This window comes from Ailuropoda melanoleuca, chromosome 12, assembly GCF_002007445.2.
Source record: "Ailuropoda melanoleuca isolate Jingjing chromosome 12, ASM200744v2, whole genome shotgun sequence".
Lineage (NCBI taxonomy): Eukaryota > Metazoa > Chordata > Mammalia > Carnivora > Ursidae > Ailuropoda > Ailuropoda melanoleuca.
In genome coordinates, this window is record NC_048229.1 from 33,468,678 (window position 1) to 33,487,675 (window position 18,998).

General features: G+C 53.5%; 1 protein-coding gene across 1 annotated transcript; it reads left to right on the top strand.

Moving 5' to 3' along the window:
- The first annotated feature begins 7,497 nt into the window (after positions 1-7,497).
- CKM (creatine kinase, M-type) lies at positions 7,498-16,205 on the top strand. Its single transcript, XM_019804862.2, has 8 exons — positions 7,498-7,629; positions 9,591-9,801; positions 10,694-10,848; positions 11,221-11,353; positions 13,444-13,615; positions 14,498-14,621; positions 14,977-15,166; positions 15,687-16,205. The coding sequence occupies exons 2-8, from the start codon at positions 9,609-9,611 to the stop codon at positions 15,863-15,865; spliced, it is 1,146 nt and encodes a 381-aa protein (XP_019660421.1). The 5' UTR covers positions 7,498-7,629; positions 9,591-9,608; the 3' UTR covers positions 15,866-16,205.
- The last annotated feature ends 2,793 nt before the right edge of the window (positions 16,206-18,998 follow it).

An 18,998-nucleotide genomic window follows, 5' to 3' on the forward strand; every position in this document is an offset into this window, starting at 1 on the left:
ACGTGGGGCTCGATCCCAGAATGCCGGGATCCACGCCCTGAGCCGAAGGCAGACGCTTAACCGCTGTGCCACCCAGGCGCCCCCCTATTATTATTATTTTTTAAGATTTTATTTTTAAGGGGCACCTGGGTAGCGCAGTCATTAAGCGTCTGCCTTCAGCTCAGGGCATGATCCCAGCGTTATGGGATCGAGCCCCACATCAGGCTCCTCCGCTGGGAGCCTGCTTCTTCCTCTCCCACTCCCCCTGCTTGTGTTCTCTCTCTCACTGGCTGTCTCTGTCAAATAAATAAATAAATAAATAAAATCTTAAAAAAAAAAGATTTTATTTTTAAGTCATCTCTACACCCAATGTGAGCGTCGGACTTACAACCCTGAGCACAAGAGTTGCACGTTCTACTGACTGAGCCAACGGGGTGCCCTTTTTGGCCATAGTTTTTTTAAAAACTCACCACTTTCTTTTTAATATAAAAAGTTAAGCACTGTCAGAAACGATTTCACAGAGAACAAGGGACTATGGACTGAAAAGTAGGTCTTTGTCTCTCCTTGATCCCCACCCTTCCCAGAAGCAAACACGATTACCAGTTCCTAATATCCTTCCAGAAATATTTCGTGGATATGAATTGTGTGCGTATGTACGGGCGTGAGTGCCCATTTCAGAAAAACACAGATAAAAAGAACCTTACCAGTGGAGGTAGGCTGAATGATGGCCTTGACTTTGGGTGAGGTCATGTGACTTGTGGTCAATGGCAGAGTGACGGTCCTGCCAGGTCTGAGCTTAGCCCTTCAGAGGTTGAGAGTGTCACAGGCGTGACTGGCACAGGCATGAGAAAGGCTTCCCTTGTGTGGCTGCCCCTCTTCAGCCCACACCCTACAACATTCAAAAAGAAACTGAGGCATATGACACATTTTAAGGGTATATATGAGCAAAAAACAATTTGAATCGGGGGGCATCCAACATAGCAGACAGAAAGGAGCTCCGAGGAGCTGTCCAAAATGAAAGACTTTTTAGGCAGATGGGAACAGGAGCAAGGAATTTAAACCATGCCAAAGAGTGGGTTGATGATTGCAAGGTTACTTTTTCCTTTAGGGGACGGCGGGGGTCTACCAGGCGGATGACCTCACTCGTGCTGATCAGGCGATTCCTGACTGAGTGGTTGAAGATTCCATTTCCGGGAGAGCTGAAACTGTAGTAAATCCCAGTTTGGTGACATGGGGCTTAGCATACGTGACTCCATTTTGGGCTCCGGTGTCTTGTTTTTCGCAGTATGGGGCTGAGCTTCCCAGCTGAGCCCAGTCCAGATCTCAGCCAGCCCTACAACTGTTTTAAAGCTACTGCATTTTGGGGTGGTGTGTTTTACAGCATTTTCGTGGCAATAGATATACACTTTTTCCTGCAGCGTAGCTTGGTGCTATGGTCTGAATGTGTGTGTTCCCTCCAAATTCATATGTTGAAATCCCTACCCCTAAAGGTGATGGTATTAGTGTGTGGGTCCTGTAGGAGGGCTCCACTCTCATGAAGGGGATTAGTGCTCTCATAAAAGAGACCCTGGGCGCCTGGGTGGCTCTGTCAGTTAAGCGTCTGACTCTTAGTTTCCACTCAGGTCACGATCTAAGGGTTGTGAGTCTGAGCCCCGCATCAGGCTCCCCGCTCATGGCGGGGGTTTACTTGGGAGTCTCTCCCTCCCCCCCCAGTAAAAATAAATAAATCTTAAAAAAAAAAAAGGCTCCACAGGGTTCCCTCATCCCTCCTCCCATGTGAGGATACAAGAAGTCTGTGTTCTGGAAGAGGACCTTCACTTGACCAGGCTGGCACCCTGACCTCGGCCTTCCAGCCTCCAGAACTATGGGCAAAAAAATTTCTGTTTTTTATAAGCAATCCAGTCTGTATTATAGCAGCCCGGATGGACTAAGACACTCGGCAGTTGTTCCAAGGCAGCACCTATAGATTAGCTTTATTCTTTTAAAATGATATATTTTATTTATTTGTTTATTTATTTAAAGTGTGAAAAGGAGGAGGGGCAGAGAGAGAGGGAGAGAAAGAATCTCAAGTAAATTTCGCACTGAGCGCGGAGCCCGACGTGGGGCTCCATCCCATGACCCTGAGATCGTGACCTGAGCCGAAATCAAGAGTTGGACGCTCGCTGGGGAGGGTATGTGTCATAATGAGCACTGGGTGTTCCATAAGACTGATGAATCACAGACCTGTACCCTTGAAACCAATAATACATTATAGGTTAATTAATTGAATTAAAATTTAAAAAAAAAGGTTGGACGCTTAACCTTTATTAAGCTGGCACCTCAGCTTTATTTGTTTTAATAGCTGCATATTATTTCATTAGGTGATGTCTCATCTTTTATCCACGAATAAAAAGATTTTTTTTAGTAATCTCGACACCCAACATGGGGCTTGAACTCACATCCCAAGATCAAGAATCGCACGCTCTACTGACTGAGCCAGCCAGGCGTCCCCATACAAAGATCTTTTTAAAGCCATCATAAGACAAAGAAGAAAGCATAACAGAAATCAGAAAATATTTAGAAATGACCAATAATCAAACTGCTATGTAACAAAACCCTCTAAAGAACAATCCACTGCTGTCTGTGACAACACGAACCAACCTCACCAGGCAGAATGTCGAGCCAAAGAAATCCGACAAAACAGAAGATACCCTGTACAATTGTGTTTCTATGAAGTTCAACAACAGGCAATGCTCAACTGTGGTGTTAAAAGCCAGGGTAGTGGTTCTACTGGAGAAGAGAGGAGCATGAGAGAGATTTCTGGAGTGCTCGGTCTTGGCGGTGGTTACTCGGTTGTACATAGACATAAAAGTTCATTGACCTGAAGATTAGGGCACTTCGCGGTATATAAGTTATATTTCAATAAAGAGGTAAATAATTTAAGGGACTACATTTTTTTGGGGGGAGAGAGAGCGCATGGTGGGATGGGGAGGGGCAGAGGGAGGAGAGAGAATCTTTTTTTTTTTTTAAAGATTTTATTTATTTATTTGATAGAGACAGCCAGCGAGAGAGGGAACACAAGCAGGGGGAGTGGGAGAAAGAAGCAGGCTCATAGCGGAGGAGCCTGATGTGGGGCTCGATCCCAGGACCCCAGGATCACGCCCTGAGCCGAAGGCAGACGCTTAACGACTGCGCCACCCAGGCACCCCGGGAGGAGAGAGAATCTTAAGCAGGCTCCACACCCAGCACAGAGCCTGATGTGGGTCTCGATCTCACAACCTTGAGATCAGGACCTGAGCTGAAACCAAGAATCAGATGCTTAACTGACTGAGCCACCCAGGCGCCCCCAAGAGACTAAAATATTAAGAAATGTGACCATCCATACACTCCAAATATAACATTTTCAAAATAAAGGATACATTTGAAATAATTGAATGCAAAGACAACCAAAAACCAACATTGAGAGATTAAGATGCAGCTAAAGCAACACCTAGAGGAAAATGTATAGCTAGGTTGATAAATATTGATTCAGAGGGACTGGTGTGGGGCTGGAGGGGAGTCATGAAAGACTATCTTATTTGCCTGTCTTCCCACCACCACCACCACCATTGGGGGCCTGACATCCAGTTGATTACAGGGCTGCAGTGGGCCTGCTCTTGGGGAAAAAGAAGGAGTGGACAGGTCCTTAGCTCTCTGGCTCTCTGGTTCTCCAGTTCTGGGCTGGCTTTGATTTATAACTTATCTTCCCTGAACCAGTTGGCATCATGGACTACCAGGATTGGGAGAGGAATTTTGGGGCTGGGTGAGGGGAGCATTCTGGGGTAACGGGCCATGGGGGTGGAGTGCTGCCTCCCAGAGTTTCTCCTGGAGGGGGCAGCCTCATCCCTAGGGGAGGGGCAGGGACAGGGGAGGTGGTGGATAAAAGAGAGGGTTTGGGAGCAGGGTTGCTCTGTAACACCAGGGCTTAGGGGTGAAAGGAAAAGAGTACAGACTCTGAAATTCTAGAACACTGGCTGTCGCCTTGGGCAACTCCTTGCCTTTTTGAGCCTCAGCATCCGTCTTCTGTAAAATGGGGCTTCAGCAGGAAGAGGTGGGATCGGGGAGGGATGAGGAATACAAACTCAGGGACTAACTATGTGGTCCAGTCTGGTTCTGTTAGTGCCCAGCTGTGTGACTTTGGGCAAGTGACTTGACCTCGCTGGGCTTCACTTTTCTGATTTGTAAAATTTGCAGTACCCACCTCATAGGACTGCTGGGAAATTAAACTGTTTAGTACATATAAAGCGCTTGGGCCCTGAAGCCAGATAGCTGAGGAGATGAAGGGGACATGGGGAAGTAGATTCAAATTACCAGGGCCTGAAGACCCACCTGGAAAGGGACTCTGGGGTGAAAATATGACTTTGCTGAGAGGCCTGTAACTTATCTTCACCAAAGCCTGAACCCACTCTTGGCAGCCCTGTGCCAGTTTGATTCCCAGCTCATCCCTTCCTGGATGTGTGACCTTGGGCAAGTCATTTTACCTTTCTGAGCAACCCAGAGTGTGCTCCATCAACCCTTTCAATGATTTTGTAAGCACCTAATATCTGGTAGTAGGGCACTTTCTGGATAAGCGGGGAGAGCAGTTTCCAATTGACTGATAAGGCTACCACTATTTCCTTAGTCAACAAGTACTTCATTTATCCTGAGGGCACTGGGGAGCCATGGAAGTTCAAAGCGGGAGCGACCAGAAGGTAGGGAGTAGGTAGGAGGGGACAGACTGGGGCAGACCAGGGAGGAGGCTAGGGCAGCAGGGAATGTGGAGCAGGTCTTGAGCTAGGGTAGGAGGAGGAATGGACAAGCCTTGGAGACTGATGGCTTTGGAGGGTTGGGGGTTGGGATGAAGATACACCATGGGGGTCTTGCCTCCCTAAGGCCAACAGTTCCTATGAGACTCAAAGATAAAGGAGTAGAGCTCATGACGCAAGGTCCTGCTGGAGTGTTTGGGCCCTCCAGCCCAGGTCACATGACTGGAATATTGCTGCAAAGGGTTCTGGGAAACTGAATTTCTGACCTTTTTGGCTACTCTAACGGAGGCTGTCATAGGGTGGGAAGCTCTCCAAACACAGAAAGTGCTTCCTATGCTGTATGGCCAAAAGGAATGTCAAATGTCCCCATGAGTGGTCACGAGGACTCCAGGGGAGTGGGCTGGGCTGGATCCTGTGTATGCATGTGATGTGGCTGAATCCTGCCTCTTCCCTGCTTACAGCACTCAGGGGCTCCCATCCATTCACAGTGTGACAGAAACTCCTCCATGGTTGCTGGGGTCCTACAGTTCAGCTCCTATCCCCCATCTTCTTCCTCCCACTCTCCGCTCTGCCCCATCTGCTCCAGCCTTCCAGCCTCTTCCCTGTCTCTCAGATATGCCAACCCACTCCCACCCCAGGGCCTTTGCACCTGCTGTTCTCCTTCCAGATCCTCACATGGCTGGCTCTCACCTCTCCCTCAGGTCTCTCTGCTCAGATTTCACTTCCCCTGAGAGGCCTGACCTGCCCTCCCCGGCTGTGCCATCACTCTGACCCCTTACCCTCTTTGATTTTCTTTTTTTTCTTTTTTTTCTTTTTTTAAAGATTTTATTTATTTATTCGACAGAGATAGAGACAGCCAGTGAGAGAGGGAACACAAGCAGGGGGAGTGGGAGAGGAAGAAGCAGGCTCATAGCAGAGGAGCCTGATGTGGGGCTCGATCCCATAACGCCGGGATCGCGCCCTGAGCCGAAGGCAGACGCTTAACCGCTGTGCCACCCAGGCGCCCCCCTCTTTGATTTTCTGTCAAAGCTCTGTCGACCCCACCATGACAGCATATGTTCATGCTTACTACAGTGTCACCTCCATGAGGCCAACGGTTTGGTTGCTTTCTGCTGTGTCCCCCGTCAGTGCTTAATAAAGAATTGTTGGGGCGCCTGGGTGGCTCAGTTGGTTAAGCCTCTGCCTTTGGCTCAGGTCATGATTCCAGGGTCCTGGGATGGAGTCAGGAGTCGGGTTCCCTGCCCAGTGGGGAGGCTGCTTCTCCCTCTCCTCCCCCTGCCCCTCCCCCGGCTTGTGCTTTCTCGCTCTCTCTCAAATAAATATTTTTTAAAAATAAATAATTGTTGAAATGATACACGCCTCCCTATTCTAGTCCATTTCCTTTTAGTTCTCCGAGCTTCAGTCTCCCTAGCCACGACCGAGAACTCTGCCACTCTGACCTTGGTGGGAACGGACAGTGGGTGGAGAGATCAGTGGCTGGGCCCCAAGGAGAACTTTTCTAAGCACCTCCTCCCCACCCGGAATCTGGGGAAAGGCAGGGAGGGCCCCCTTTCCCTAGATCAGACCCCTCCTGCCTGGGAAGAAATGGGGAAACGGGGGAGACCCGGGAGGAGGGAGGAACCCCAGAGGGAAGAGGACGGTCTCTTCTTGCTTGTAATCCTCGGGCGTTCCCTGGCCTCATCCGGCTTGCCCTGCAATCTCAGCGTCTCCCAGGCAGAGGAACCGGCTTGGTCTAGCCGTCCCCGCGTGCACGGAATGCCCTCCTTAGCCCTTGAGGTCCCGGTCCCCTTCGAGAGCTCCTGCTCCACCCGGGTCTGGAGGCGCGCGAGTCCGGCGGGCGCTCTGCTCTGACCTGAGCGCCGCCCAGCCCCCTTCCCCTGCGGGCGGGGGCGGCTTCCCGGGACGGCGGTTGCCCTTGTAAGGAGGCGAGGCCGGGGACACCCGACACGCCTGGTTATAATTAACCCGGACACGTGGCGACCCCACCCCCCCAACACCTGTCCCTGCCTCCCCCCAGCCCCGGCACCTCGGGTCTAGGTCTTTGCAAAGGGGACAGCGAAGAGCCCTCTAAAAATAAGGTCCTTTCCAGAATGAGTCCCTCCCTGTCCCCTCCGCCGGGGAAATTCAGCCCGAGGGGTCACTGGAGTGGGGAGGGCGACCACCGCCTCCAACGCCGGCCTTGGGTTTGAATCTTCTCAGCTCCCGTGACCCTCCCTTTCCCTCGCACTCACTCCCAAGGAGGAAAGTGCATCCAAACACGGGCTTCTGGGATCAGGCTGTTCTGCGTTCAGTCCTGGGCTTTGGCCAAGCGCTCCCCATAGTTGGGTGCGGACGCCCAAGCGTCTGGAATACCAGAGACTTGGTCCTCTGGGGACTATTGCAAGGTTTCCCCAGGGGCGGGACTCAGGACCTGATGTTTATCCGTTTATCCAGGTCAAGGCCACGGCGGGGGGGTGGAGTGGGGCTGAGGAGAGGCCTGGCCACAGCAGGGGCTGGTGGTCTAGTCGAGTGGCTTCTACGTGCCTGGGACGTCCCCTGCCAGGGTCTCGTGTCCTGGGCTGGGGGCCAGCTGTCCCTGCCAGCCCGACTCAGCACTTGGTGGGGGAATCAGCTTGATGGGGGAGGGGGGATCTGGGCTCAGCCCCTGGGGCAGCCCATACAAGGCCATGGGGCTGGGTGCGAGGCATGCCTGGGTTCAGGGTGGGCACGGTGCCCGGGCAGTGAGGTGAGAGGCTCAGCTGCCCTTCAACTCCCTTCCCTGGGGGCAGCCCCTCCCAGCCAATAGCACAGCCTGGCCCCTCTATATAAGGCGGAGGCTGCAGGCCCTTCCTTTGGGTCAGTGTCGCCTCCAGGATACAGACAGCCCCTTTCCGCACAGCCCAGCCAGGTACTGCTGGGGGTGGGAGTCAGGGTGGAGTCCAGACTGGGGGTCCCCATGGCGCCAGCAGCCGATCTCGTCTCGGGAGTCTGCCCCATACCCTCCTACACACAGGGGGGTCATTGCGTGGGAAGGTTGACCCTGTGTCTGGGAGCCCCCTCCACCTGTGAGCCCCCCGACCTCCCACAGGGTCTGTGGCACAGGGTCGTGGGGAGGGATCTTGGAGACAAAAGGAGTCTTGACAGCTGCCAGCTGTCACCCCTGCAAGGGGCTGCAGGCTGGGCCTGTGTTTGTGGTTTGTCCCCAGAACTGGGTGCCACAAGGTGTGGGAGGTGTCTGTCAGCTGTCTGCGGGGGTCATTGCATTTGCAATTCCGTGGGTCCCCGTTGTGCGGTGTGACCTTGTGTCTGACTTTCCGTGGCCCCTGCATGGGTGTCTGTATCTTGGGTGTGTCCCTCGGCTTGGAGGCGTGTGTGTGACTCTATTTACGGAGTGATCCGTGATCCGGGGGTTATTGGTGATGGCAGTGTGTGGCTCTGGGGCTCCCCCACCTTGCCTCAGCACTCTCTGCTAACGTCCCTCGCAGGGTGGGGGTGGGACGCCCTGGAGGGGGGTTTCTGGGCTGGAAGCCCTTGAGGCCCGAGGCCTGGATGTGTGTCCTTCTGGACACCCTGGCCCACCTGTCTCTGGGGCTGCTGACTTGGCGCAAATGGAGCCCCAGGAATGTGGGGGGGTGTGGTGGGGGGAGCAGCTGGGAAGGGGAGGAGGAGTCGGCCAGACTCTATAAATAATCCCAACCCTGGATAGTAGCTCCAACGATCTTTTGTGAATTCCATCCGCCCCTGGCCTGATGCCTCAGCCTTCAGCTCACCCTGGTCCTGATTTCCTTCCCACCATTCCACCTGCTTCCCATTCCTGGAGCTGCCAGCGAGCTCCCACTCCTACCACCACCACCTCTGAAGTGTCCCTCCTCTTTTCTGGGTCTTATGAATAAAAGTAATGATAACAGTCATGGCAGCCACCCCTCGGGGTAGCAGGCCCCAACTCCGCGTGCGGACATGTGCTCAGCCAGCCACATCCCTGAGCCAGAAGTATCCTCTTGGCAAGCCCCCGGGCCAGGCTCAGTTTCCAGGCGACAGGCTCAGAGAGGCGGAGCACCTGGCTTGGGGTCACACAGCAGGGGAATGGCACAGGTGGGATTTGAACCCAGCTCTGATGACTGTGGCTGGGCTTTTCTTCTTAACGGAGCCCTGCGGGACAGTTGTCAGCAAACAGAGGGGACAGCCACCCAACCTTCCCTTCCGCCGTGCTCCTCATCCCTTGACTGAGCAGAACCTTCATGGAGAGAATGTCCCTCCTCTGCTCACACACTCATTCTTAGCCATACCCTCCACCTTCTCCCCAGCTCCTCACACAGACCTTTAAAATAATAGCGAAGGTAATTATAATAATAGCTAAGCAAAATAATGCTTATTGTGTGCCGGGGCTATTCCAAGCACTAAACGTACGTGAACTCCTTTAAGCCCCCCGAGATGAGTGCTATTATGACCCCCATTGTACACATGAGTAATCTGAGGCACAGAGAGGTTAAGCCAGGTTCCCAAGGTCACCCAGCTATTGTACGTGACAGAGCTGGAATTTAAACCCAGGCTGATTCCAGAACCTACACTCATCCATGTCAATATCACTGCCCTGTCCCTTCATCTTCCAGCTGGAGAAACGGTCGCTAGCAAGGTTACTAGTCTGGCATCACCTGTCAGGGTGTGGTGGAGCTAGGATCTTACCCAGAGTCCTGATACATCCTGTCCAGACACAGGGGCTCAGAGACGGGACCCTTCTTGTTCCAAGTCACACAGCACATGAGTCGGGACTGGCCATCAGGCCCCTCTGAGCCCAAAGCCTTGCTCTGATCCCTTGCTGGTCTCTGCTGGTTGCAAGATAACCTTCCCCACCCCCACCCTGCCCACCAGGCCCCCCACGCCGCCACCATGCCGTTCGGTAACACCCACAACAAGTTCAAGCTGAACTACAAGCCTGAGGAGGAGTACCCTGACCTCACCAAGCACAACAACCACATGGCCAAGGCGCTGACCCCTGAGCTGTACAAGAAACTGCGGGACAAGGAGACTCCCTCTGGCTTCACCCTGGACGATGTCATCCAGACAGGTGTGGACAACCCAGGTGAGCCTCTGCGGCGGAGCACGGGCAGGCACGCGGGTCGGGAGCTCTGGAGGCTGCCTGCCACGCCTCGATCCCACCTCCCTGGGCCTCAGTTTTCCCGTCTGGAAGATGGAGACGGTATTCAAGGGGCTGCACGTGTGAAGGGCTTGGGACGGGAGCCGGCGTGTGGCAAACCACTCAGAAATGCACACGAGTAAAATGTGAGGAAATCATTCAGTCTCCCCGGGCCTCAGTTTCCACATCTGAAAAACGGGCACCCGTGCTGTGAAAACAGAGTCCGTGCACATACAGCGCCTGGAGCGGCGTCCGGGACAAAGCGCGTGCTCCGGGTCTGGCAGGGGATGTCGTTGGCACTGCGGTTCTTTCTCCAAGGTCACCAGAGCCCCGAGAGCGGGTCCTAGCCTCCAACTCGTGGTGTGATTGAGGAGGGAGGCCCCTCTCACTCTGGGCCTCTGTTTCCCCATCTGGGAATATGGGGGTCTTTCAAGTCTCTTATTACCTGCGGGAGCTGATAGTCTAATACATTTCTGAAAATTTTTTGGTGAAGGAAGAGTCCGTGATTTGGGGTCTCCAACGTGGTAATATTTTTAGTACCTTGTAACTGGCCCCCTTGGACTCTTCCTCCCTTGCCCTGACCCCAGCACCTTTCCCTCACCCCAGATGCCACCTCGACCTCTCCCAGCCTTCCCTCTCCATCCCCACCAACCCTCAGCCTCTGCAGTTCTGACCCAGAGGTCTTGAATGACCCCCTGCTCTCTCTCTCTCTCTCTCTCTCTCACACACACACACACACACACGTGTGCGCACATGCACATGCAGTCTACACTGGCCCCAGGAGCCTGGGCCTTCCTTGCTGGGGACAAGCACCTCTGACCTCACCCCGAACCCCCAGGTCACCCCTTCATCATGACCGTGGGCTGTGTGGCCGGTGACGAGGAGTCCTACCAGGTGTTCAAGGATCTCTTTGACCCCATCATCCAGGACCGGCACGGGGGTTACAAACCCACTGACAAGCACAAGACAGACCTCAACCATGAGAACCTCAAGGTCAGCTGCCCCCAGGCCAGGGGAGGGATTGGGGAGAGAGGGAGAAGGTGGGAAGGACACTCAAAGAGACAGAAGGACAGAGAGGCATGGAAGACAGGGAGATGGAGGACAGAGAGGGGAAGAGTCAGATCGGAGAAGAGACAGGGAGGGAGATGCAGAGAAAGGAGGCGGGGACAAAGATGGGGAAAGAGATGTGTGGAGGAGAAAAAAAGGGACAGATGAGGGGCTGGGAGAAAGATGGAGGGAGACAGAGAAGGGAGAGGCCGAGCCAGGGTGGCTGTGGGAGAAGCCAGCGGACAAGCAGGAGCCGAAGGAAGCAGCAGAGTCAGACCTGGGAGCGTGCCCAGCCCTGACCCGCGTCCTGCCCTCCAGGGTGGAGACGACCTGGACCCCAACTACGTGATCAGCAGCCGTGTCCGCACCGGCCGTAGCATCAAGGGCTACACGCTGCCTCCCCACTGCTCCCGGGGCGAGCGCCGGGCAGTGGAGAAGCTCTCCGTGGAAGGTGAGAACCCCCACCGCGCCCACCCTTGGGGCCCCCCAGCTCTGGCTCTGCTCCTCCGTGGAAAGAGCTTGGTAAATCACGGGTGTATGGTGAGCGACAGCTGGCGGCATTACCCTGGGTGGCCGTCTGGGGGCGCTGTCAAGGCAGCCGGAGCAGATCCGTGCAGACCCTCAATTGTAGGCCAGCCAGCCAGCCAGCCAGCCAGCAAACTTTTATGGTTGTTATGGTCCTGAGTAGGGAGCTGGGACTCCCATGATGAATGAGATGGACAAGGTCACTGCTCTCACAGAGCTGTCAGCCTGGTGGGGAGATAAGAGAAAACACAGAAACCTACAAAAGAATGATTAATTCCAACATGTCATGTAGCCAAGAAACAAGGGTGCATCACGGCATGACTGGGGGGAGCCCCTTTAGAAAGAAGGAGTTGAGACCTGATTGACAAGAAGGAGACTAAAGAATTCTAAGCGGGTGGAGTGGCCAGTGCAAAGGCCCTGAGGTGGGAAAGCATATTGGAGGAACAGCAAGGAGACCAGTGTGGCTGGAGCTGAGTGGGCCAGGGGAGGAGATGTGGACTGGGGAATATGGGTGGCCAGGTTGTGGAGGGCCTTGTGGGCCGTCTGGACGGCTTTGGCTTCGACTCTGAGGGAGATGGAAGCCTTGGGAGGATGGTGAACAGAGTAAGTCCACAGAACTTACATGGAGTCCTTTGGCCGCTGAGTAGGGAGCAGAGTGTGAGTAGAGGTGGGAGCAGAGAGACCAGAAGGGGGCAGCCAGAGTGGGATAGGCAGTGGGATGGAGAGAAAGAGGGTATGTTTGGGACGTAGAATCATCAGGGCTCTCAAACATGTTGTTCTAGTAAATGTTTAACAAACCAGCTTTCCCCCCCAAAAAAAGCACACCCCACTTTGCCATGACTGCCAGTTTCCATGGTGTGAAGTCTCCTACCGTGGCCAATTTTAAGCTTTGGATATGATGCCATAGAGAGATGGGAAAAGACGCACAGTAACCCATCATTAGATAATATCCCACCATTCAGATAGAGATGAAAAAAGCCTCAAGAACACAGGTAATAAAGGTGTAGTAAAATACATAGGAAGTGATCTTGAATATTTACTCCCTGTGGGGTTTTTTAGTTTATTATTATTATTTTTATTATTATTATTATCATTATTATTATCATTATTATTTGAGCGAGAGGAGGGGCAGAGGGAGACGGAGGGTCTTAAGCAGGCTCCCTACCCAGCGCAGAGCTGGACACGGGGCTCGATCTCACCACCCTGAGATCATGACCTGAGCTGAAATAAAGAATCAGATGCTTAACTGACTTAGCCACCCAGGCGCCCCTCATTACCTGTATTTTAAATATAATTTATGTAATTGGAAGTTTATATAAATTATTATTATTATTTTTTTTTAAGTAGGCTCCACGTCCAACATGGAGCTCAAACTCACGACCCTGAGATCAAGAGTCACATGCTCTACCGACTGAGGCAGCCAGGGGCCCCTAGTTACATTATTTTTAACAATATAATATACTATATAGCATGTGATATATATTATATACACTATATTAATATATAGACACTACATGTACACTATATTAAAATGTATAACATGTCTATAAATACATACATATTATATATTATGCATATATACAACTATATACATAATATACATTTATTCCATATATGAATATATACAAATACTATGTGTGCTAATTTATAACAATTTTTACTGACGGCTCCCCAAATTCCTAATGTTTTGACCGTCTGTCTTGTTGGCCAGCCGGAGGGGCTCCAGCACACCGTTGCTCCCAGGTGGATGGGACGTGAAGGTCAGGGAAGGGGAGACTCCGTGTTTCCCGGCTGAGCGCACCTGCCGGGCTGTTCCCAGAGCCTGGGCAGGCAGGGGAGGAGCATACTTTGGAGAGAGGTTGCCAATTTGGGTTTCGCCCTATTGTTCGGGTGCCATTAGCACATCCACAGGACCAAGCCCAGGCTCTTTAGCGGGGGCCGTTTGGGGTCCGCACGCCTCCACGCCCAGGTTGTGATGGGGCAGGCTTCTGACCACTCCCTTGCGTGGCCCCTCAGCCCTCAACAGCCTGACAGGCGAGTTCAAGGGGAAGTACTACCCTCTGAAGAGCATGACCGAGAAGGAGCAGCAGCAGCTCATTGACGACCACTTCCTGTTCGACAAGCCCGTGTCCCCACTGCTGCTGGCCTCAGGCATGGCCCGGGACTGGCCCGACGCCCGCGGCATCTGGTGAGGTCCCCTCCACCAGCTTCCGCCAGGCCCCCCTCCCCTCTCCACTCCCTTCCCCATCCCTCTACCAAAGCCAACACCATAAAAACAACGATCTTTCCAGATGCCCGAGAAAAATGACCTTGCCTTCCAACCCAATGTGACCTTGGGCACATTATTTAACGCTTCTCTGCTCTGGTTTCCCCACCTGTAAAATGGAGAGCACAGTCACTGAAAACAGTATCTGGGATATAGTAAGTGCCCAACGTCTTGGGTATTAGTTTTATCTTTTATTGTTGCTAGTTCGGTTTCTATGAACCTTTGAATTCCGGATTCTGATAGTCAAAGATTTTCAAAGGTTTTGAAAACTCAGGTTTCAGATTTGGAGAGTGAGTGTTAAGATATACAGATGGGATGATTCTAAGTTTCCAAGATTTTGAGTATTTTTAGGTTCCCGGATTCCACTAATTCCAGGTTCTGTGATTCCGTGGTTTCAGACATTTCCAGATCTAAATGTTTTATGGTTCTAAGACTCTGTTTCTGAGATGTCACAAGGCGAAGGCAAGATTGGTCCTGAGACCAGATGTAGGCTTTCCAAGATTTATCAATTCTGATTCCCAGCTTCTGTTCTTCAAAGATTCCGAGATTCTAAGAGTCTGTAATTTACTGCTGTTCAAAGACTTAAGACCCCTAAAAATCTTTGATCCTAAGATTGGCGATTTTTCAGATCCTGTGACGTTAGGGTCTACGGGGGCGGGGTGGGGGGTAAAGCTTCTGCAATTTTGAGGAGCCCGTGCCACCACCTCAAACTCCTCAGGCCCGCTGCCCCCTAGCGGTGGGTGTGTTTTCGAGCGGCCGGGAATGGGGTTGCCACCTGGAGCTGATGCCTCGGCCTCGCCCTAGGCACAATGACAACAAGAGCTTCCTGGTGTGGGTGAACGAGGAGGACCACCTCCGAGTCATCTCCATGGAGAAGGGGGGCAACATGAAGGAGGTTTTCCGCCGCTTCTGCGTGGGGCTGCAGAAGGTGGGTAGCCTGCCCCTCGCGGCCGACCTGAGACTCCCCCTGAACACCCCACCCCTTTTTCAAGGCCCCGCCCCTCGGGGGGGGGGAATCCGGCTCCGCCCCATACCCAAGCCCCGCCCCTAAGAACCCGCCTCCCAAGCGTCCTCAAGCCCAGCCCCCTCAGCCTCTTGCCCCACCTGGGTGGTCCGGCACCTCCCTTCAGAAGCTCAGCCCTCGTGGTTTTCCAACCCCGCCCTCTCGGAATCCCACCCCTACCCACGTCCTCACGCCGTCTTCCTCCCAACCCCGTCCCGGCTGCGGGTGTATTTGGGGGCGCCCGCTGGCGCTGACCCCAGGTCCTCTCCCCTTACCTCAGATTGAGGAGATCTTCAAGAAAGCCGGCCACCCCTTCATGTGGAACGAGCACCTGGGCTACGTGCTCACCTGCCCGTCCAACCTGGGCACTGGGCTGCGTGGAGGCGTGCATGTCAAGCTGCCGCACCTGAGCAAGCACCCCAAGTTCGAGGAGATCCTAACCCGTCTGCGCCTGCAGAAGCGGGGCACAGGTGCGGCTCGGCAGCGGCGCACCGCGGCGTCGGGGGCGGGCCCTTGGCGGAAGGGGAGGCGGAGCATCCGCGCGAGTTCTGAGGTGGACAAGGGCTACCCCTCTGTGAGCCTCAGTTTCTTCCTCTGTAAATGGGCGTCAGCACGCTTGATCTCGTAGGAATCGATAGATGTCAAGGCTGTACCATACACATTGTGTATGTCCCCTGTCCCCTAGGGACCTCGGTTTCCCACCTGTAAAGGAGTCGATGGTTAGGATTCAACCCCAGGCGGCCTGGCTCCAGAGCTCACTCTTACCCACCATGCTCTAGTTTCCTGTTGGATGGTTGAGGGGTGAGGTATCTAAATTAGCCGGAGACGTGAGCCCGTGAATAGACATTTGGGAGACTCTGAACGCACGTAACCTGTTACACTGTAGGCCCTTAGTACGTGTGGCCGTCTCCGTTGGCACGAGGGCGGCATCCTGGGCCCCGCTTCTGCACCCCTGCTCCCTCCTTACGCCCCTGCCTCCTGCTCCTGCAGGTGGTGTGGACACCGCTGCTGTGGGCTCAGTGTTCGACATATCCAACGCCGACCGGCTGGGCTCATCCGAAGTAGAACAGGTGCAGCTGGTGGTGGACGGTGTGAAGCTCATGGTGGAGATGGAGAAGAAGCTGGAGAAGGGCCAGTCCATCGACGACATGATCCCCGCCCAGAAATAGGCGTCCAGCCCGCTCGCCGCCGACTGCTGGAGCCCCAGCCAAAGGGAGGACTCGGCCCATCGGGGGCCCGCCCCTTTCCGCCCAGGGCTCCACCTATAAGGGTTCGGCCACCTGGGGGCTCTATGCCCCCATTTCCGAATTCCGTTTCCAACCAGAGTTCCAACCAATGGGCTTCAGCCCCTGAGTTCTGGCCAATGAAGAACCTCCTCACACCTTCCTCTCCTTTCCCCAGAGCCCCGCCCACCACCAGGAGCTCGGGCTAATGGAGAGTTGTCCAACATACCTGGAGCTCCTGCTTTTTCTACACCCAAAGCAACAAATAAAAGCAACGGTGGCCCTAGCTTTCGTGTGATAGTTACTGAGCAAGAGGAGGAGGGATGTTTGCAATCGGCCGCTGTGTGACCTCGAAGCGCCTTGCTCTCCCTGGTCACGTTTTCTCCCATCTCTAAAATGAGGCAAAGTTAGCCAACAGTCTAATCCAAAACTTAGAAGGTTCTATGAGGAATCTGAGACCCAGAGACGTGTGGCCCCCTTCCCAACCTCAGCTCCCAATCCCTCATACTCAGATATCAGACACAGGGTCCACATGAGGGAGAAACATAAGCCAAAAAAAAAGTCTGAGACTTGAATTTGGCCCGCGGGTCTCCAGTTTGAAAGCTACCACGCATCTCATCACATATACCTCGTTATATTTGTCACTGGCCTCCTTCTGTCTGATCTCACTTCATCCCTCTACAGCTGCTACCACTCCCTTAAACTTCCCTTTCTTTGTTGGCGAACCTGCCATAGCTCCCCACTTCTCCTAGAATGCACGCACTCCTGTTATTTGCAATTCTTCAAGATCAAACTGAAATGCGCACCATTCACTGATGGCTCATCTTTCCAGGTCCTTCCCCATTATTCCTCTATACACTCTGGCTCCGTACACCCTGAAATTCCCACCTTAACGTCTTTACCCATGCTCTTTCCTCCTCCAGACTGGGGCTTGGCTCATAGCATCCCCATGAAGTCCTGAAGGACCCGCCTTTTGGAGAGCTTGGTCCCAGGAAGGAGGTGGGGAGGGGCGGTGGGAGGGGCAGGTAAAGCCGTCCGGAAGCATCTGAACGCGTACTGGGTGTTGGCCACATCAATCACCTCTAGTCAACCCAATACGCTGAGGCCCCCGTCAGCGCCGGCAGCATTGTGATTGTGGCCTCAAAAAGAGACAGGTTTCAGAAGGAAATGTGAGGCGGAGTAAATGGAAGACAGAGACCCAGGGACCTGGAGGAGGCACTTTTTCAAACCTGAAGCCACATAGGTAAAGGGCCCTTAGAGATCAAGACATGTACTCTGTTTTACAAAAGGGAAACTGAAGCCAGGGGATGTCCCCAAGTGTTCCCAGAGAGGTTCCTGAAACAGGAAGGCTAGAAGAGAAAGACAAGACCTGTCAGATGTCAGGATGTCCTTTTCAATACTGTCCCCAAATGAAGATTGCATCACTAACCCCGGCTCCGCCCCCGACCGCACCCCTGAGGCCACACAGACCACAAGCACTCCAGTGGGACCGTGGAAGCCCAATCTGCCCGTCAGCAATCATGCCTGTCCTGCCTATCTTGCTTCAGAAGCCTTAAATGCACCCCCTCTCCCCACTTTCTGTCCCTCTCTGACCTCCTCCCTACTCTCCTGTCTCCTTCCCTCCCTTCGCAGCATAAACCTGTCCCTGCCTCTCCCTTGCTCACAACCTCGCCATAGCTCCCCTCTTCCAGTGTCCTTGGAAGAAAGCCCGGGCCCCTCTCTACGACCTTCAGGGCCCTGCCAACATCTCCAGCCTCATCTGTCCCAGTGACTCTACTCACCGCAAATTTTATGCCATTTGCTGTACTCTCACTCTCCTGCTTCCCAGCCATTGTACAAGCTGTTCCGTCTGCCTCGAACACGAGCCCCCTACCCGCCATGTCTAGCAGCTGTTCATCATTCTCCCAGGGGTAGCTGGGCTGTTCCTCCTCCAGGAAGCCCTCCCTGGCTGGGACAGGCACCCTCTTGGCCCCCTGCCAGCCCTGCCCATTCTGGATCACCACTGAAGTGTCTAAATCCAGCTTTCTCCACTGGACTGAGTCCCCACCCCCACCCCGAGGGCAGGACTGGGACTGATTTGGTCACCACTACATCCCCAGCACAGGGCTGGGCACACAGGAAGCCCTTAGGGATTGAGATTTCCAGAGCTGGTTGGTGCCCACCACCTGACTCGATAGAAACATCTTTTAGCAGATCCCTATTCTGGCCTCACTCATGAGACAGTAATGCGGTTCTGCTCCAGACCCTGAATTTTTCAACAACGACCACTCAGTTTCTACCACCCTTCATTTCTCATTTGACTTTGCTATCAGGCCCAAGAAGAACACAAGACAAGGGTTGACCGCACCATGCCCCAAGTGGGCAACTGAGGCACGGTAGACTAAGCCTCTTCCCTACATACAACCCTCCATGGCTCCCTAGTGACTTTGGATGAAAGCCCTGCTTGCTTACTTTGGCCCACGAGGTCCTGTGTGAACAACTCCCGCCCTCTACTGCTTATCTCTGTTGAGCTTCTATTCCCCTCCTCCGGCTAAGGACACCTTGACTATCCTCTGAGGAACCCCTCTAAATCCAGCTCCAGGCAGGGGCCTGGCCACTCTGGAGCAACAGTGACTTGGTCAGGGATGGTCACATGACTTTTCTGGGCCAATAAGAGTCTGTCTTGGGACTTTTGCCAAAAGTTGGCAAGGAGGAACTTTCTGCTGCAGAAACTAGGCAAACGGAAGAGAGGCTGGAAATGCTGGGGTCATCTCTGCCATCAGGGAGTGTGCCTGATGGAACTATGGGCTGAAATTATTAAACTCACACTGAAAAAAGCCAAGCTGAGATGGCCAGCTGCCTGGGTTCAGCCATACCTGAAGTCAGGTGCCCCCACACCGTTTAGGAACATAAGCAGACGAATAACCTTTTTGCTTAAGTGTAGATGGATTATTAGTCCTAATACAGCATTTCTCTTGCTAATTCTCCACCACCCCCAACAGAGCAGCCATACTGAAATTACCCAGGTTCTCTGAAGGTCTATCATGCACTCCCCGCCCGCCCCCGCCCCCGGCTTTTGCCCAGGGCATACCCCAAACCC

Coding starts and splice junctions, on each gene's coding strand:
- CKM (XM_019804862.2), top strand. CDS start 9,609: ATGCCGTTCGGTAACACCCACAACAAGTTCAAGCTGAACTACAAGCCT. Junction 14,622..14,976: donor TCTGCGTGGGGCTGCAGAAG/GTGGGTAGCCTG, acceptor CCCTTACCTCAG/ATTGAGGAGATCTTCAAGAA. Junction 15,167..15,686: donor CCTGCAGAAGCGGGGCACAG/GTGCGGCTCGGC, acceptor CTGCTCCTGCAG/GTGGTGTGGACACCGCTGCT.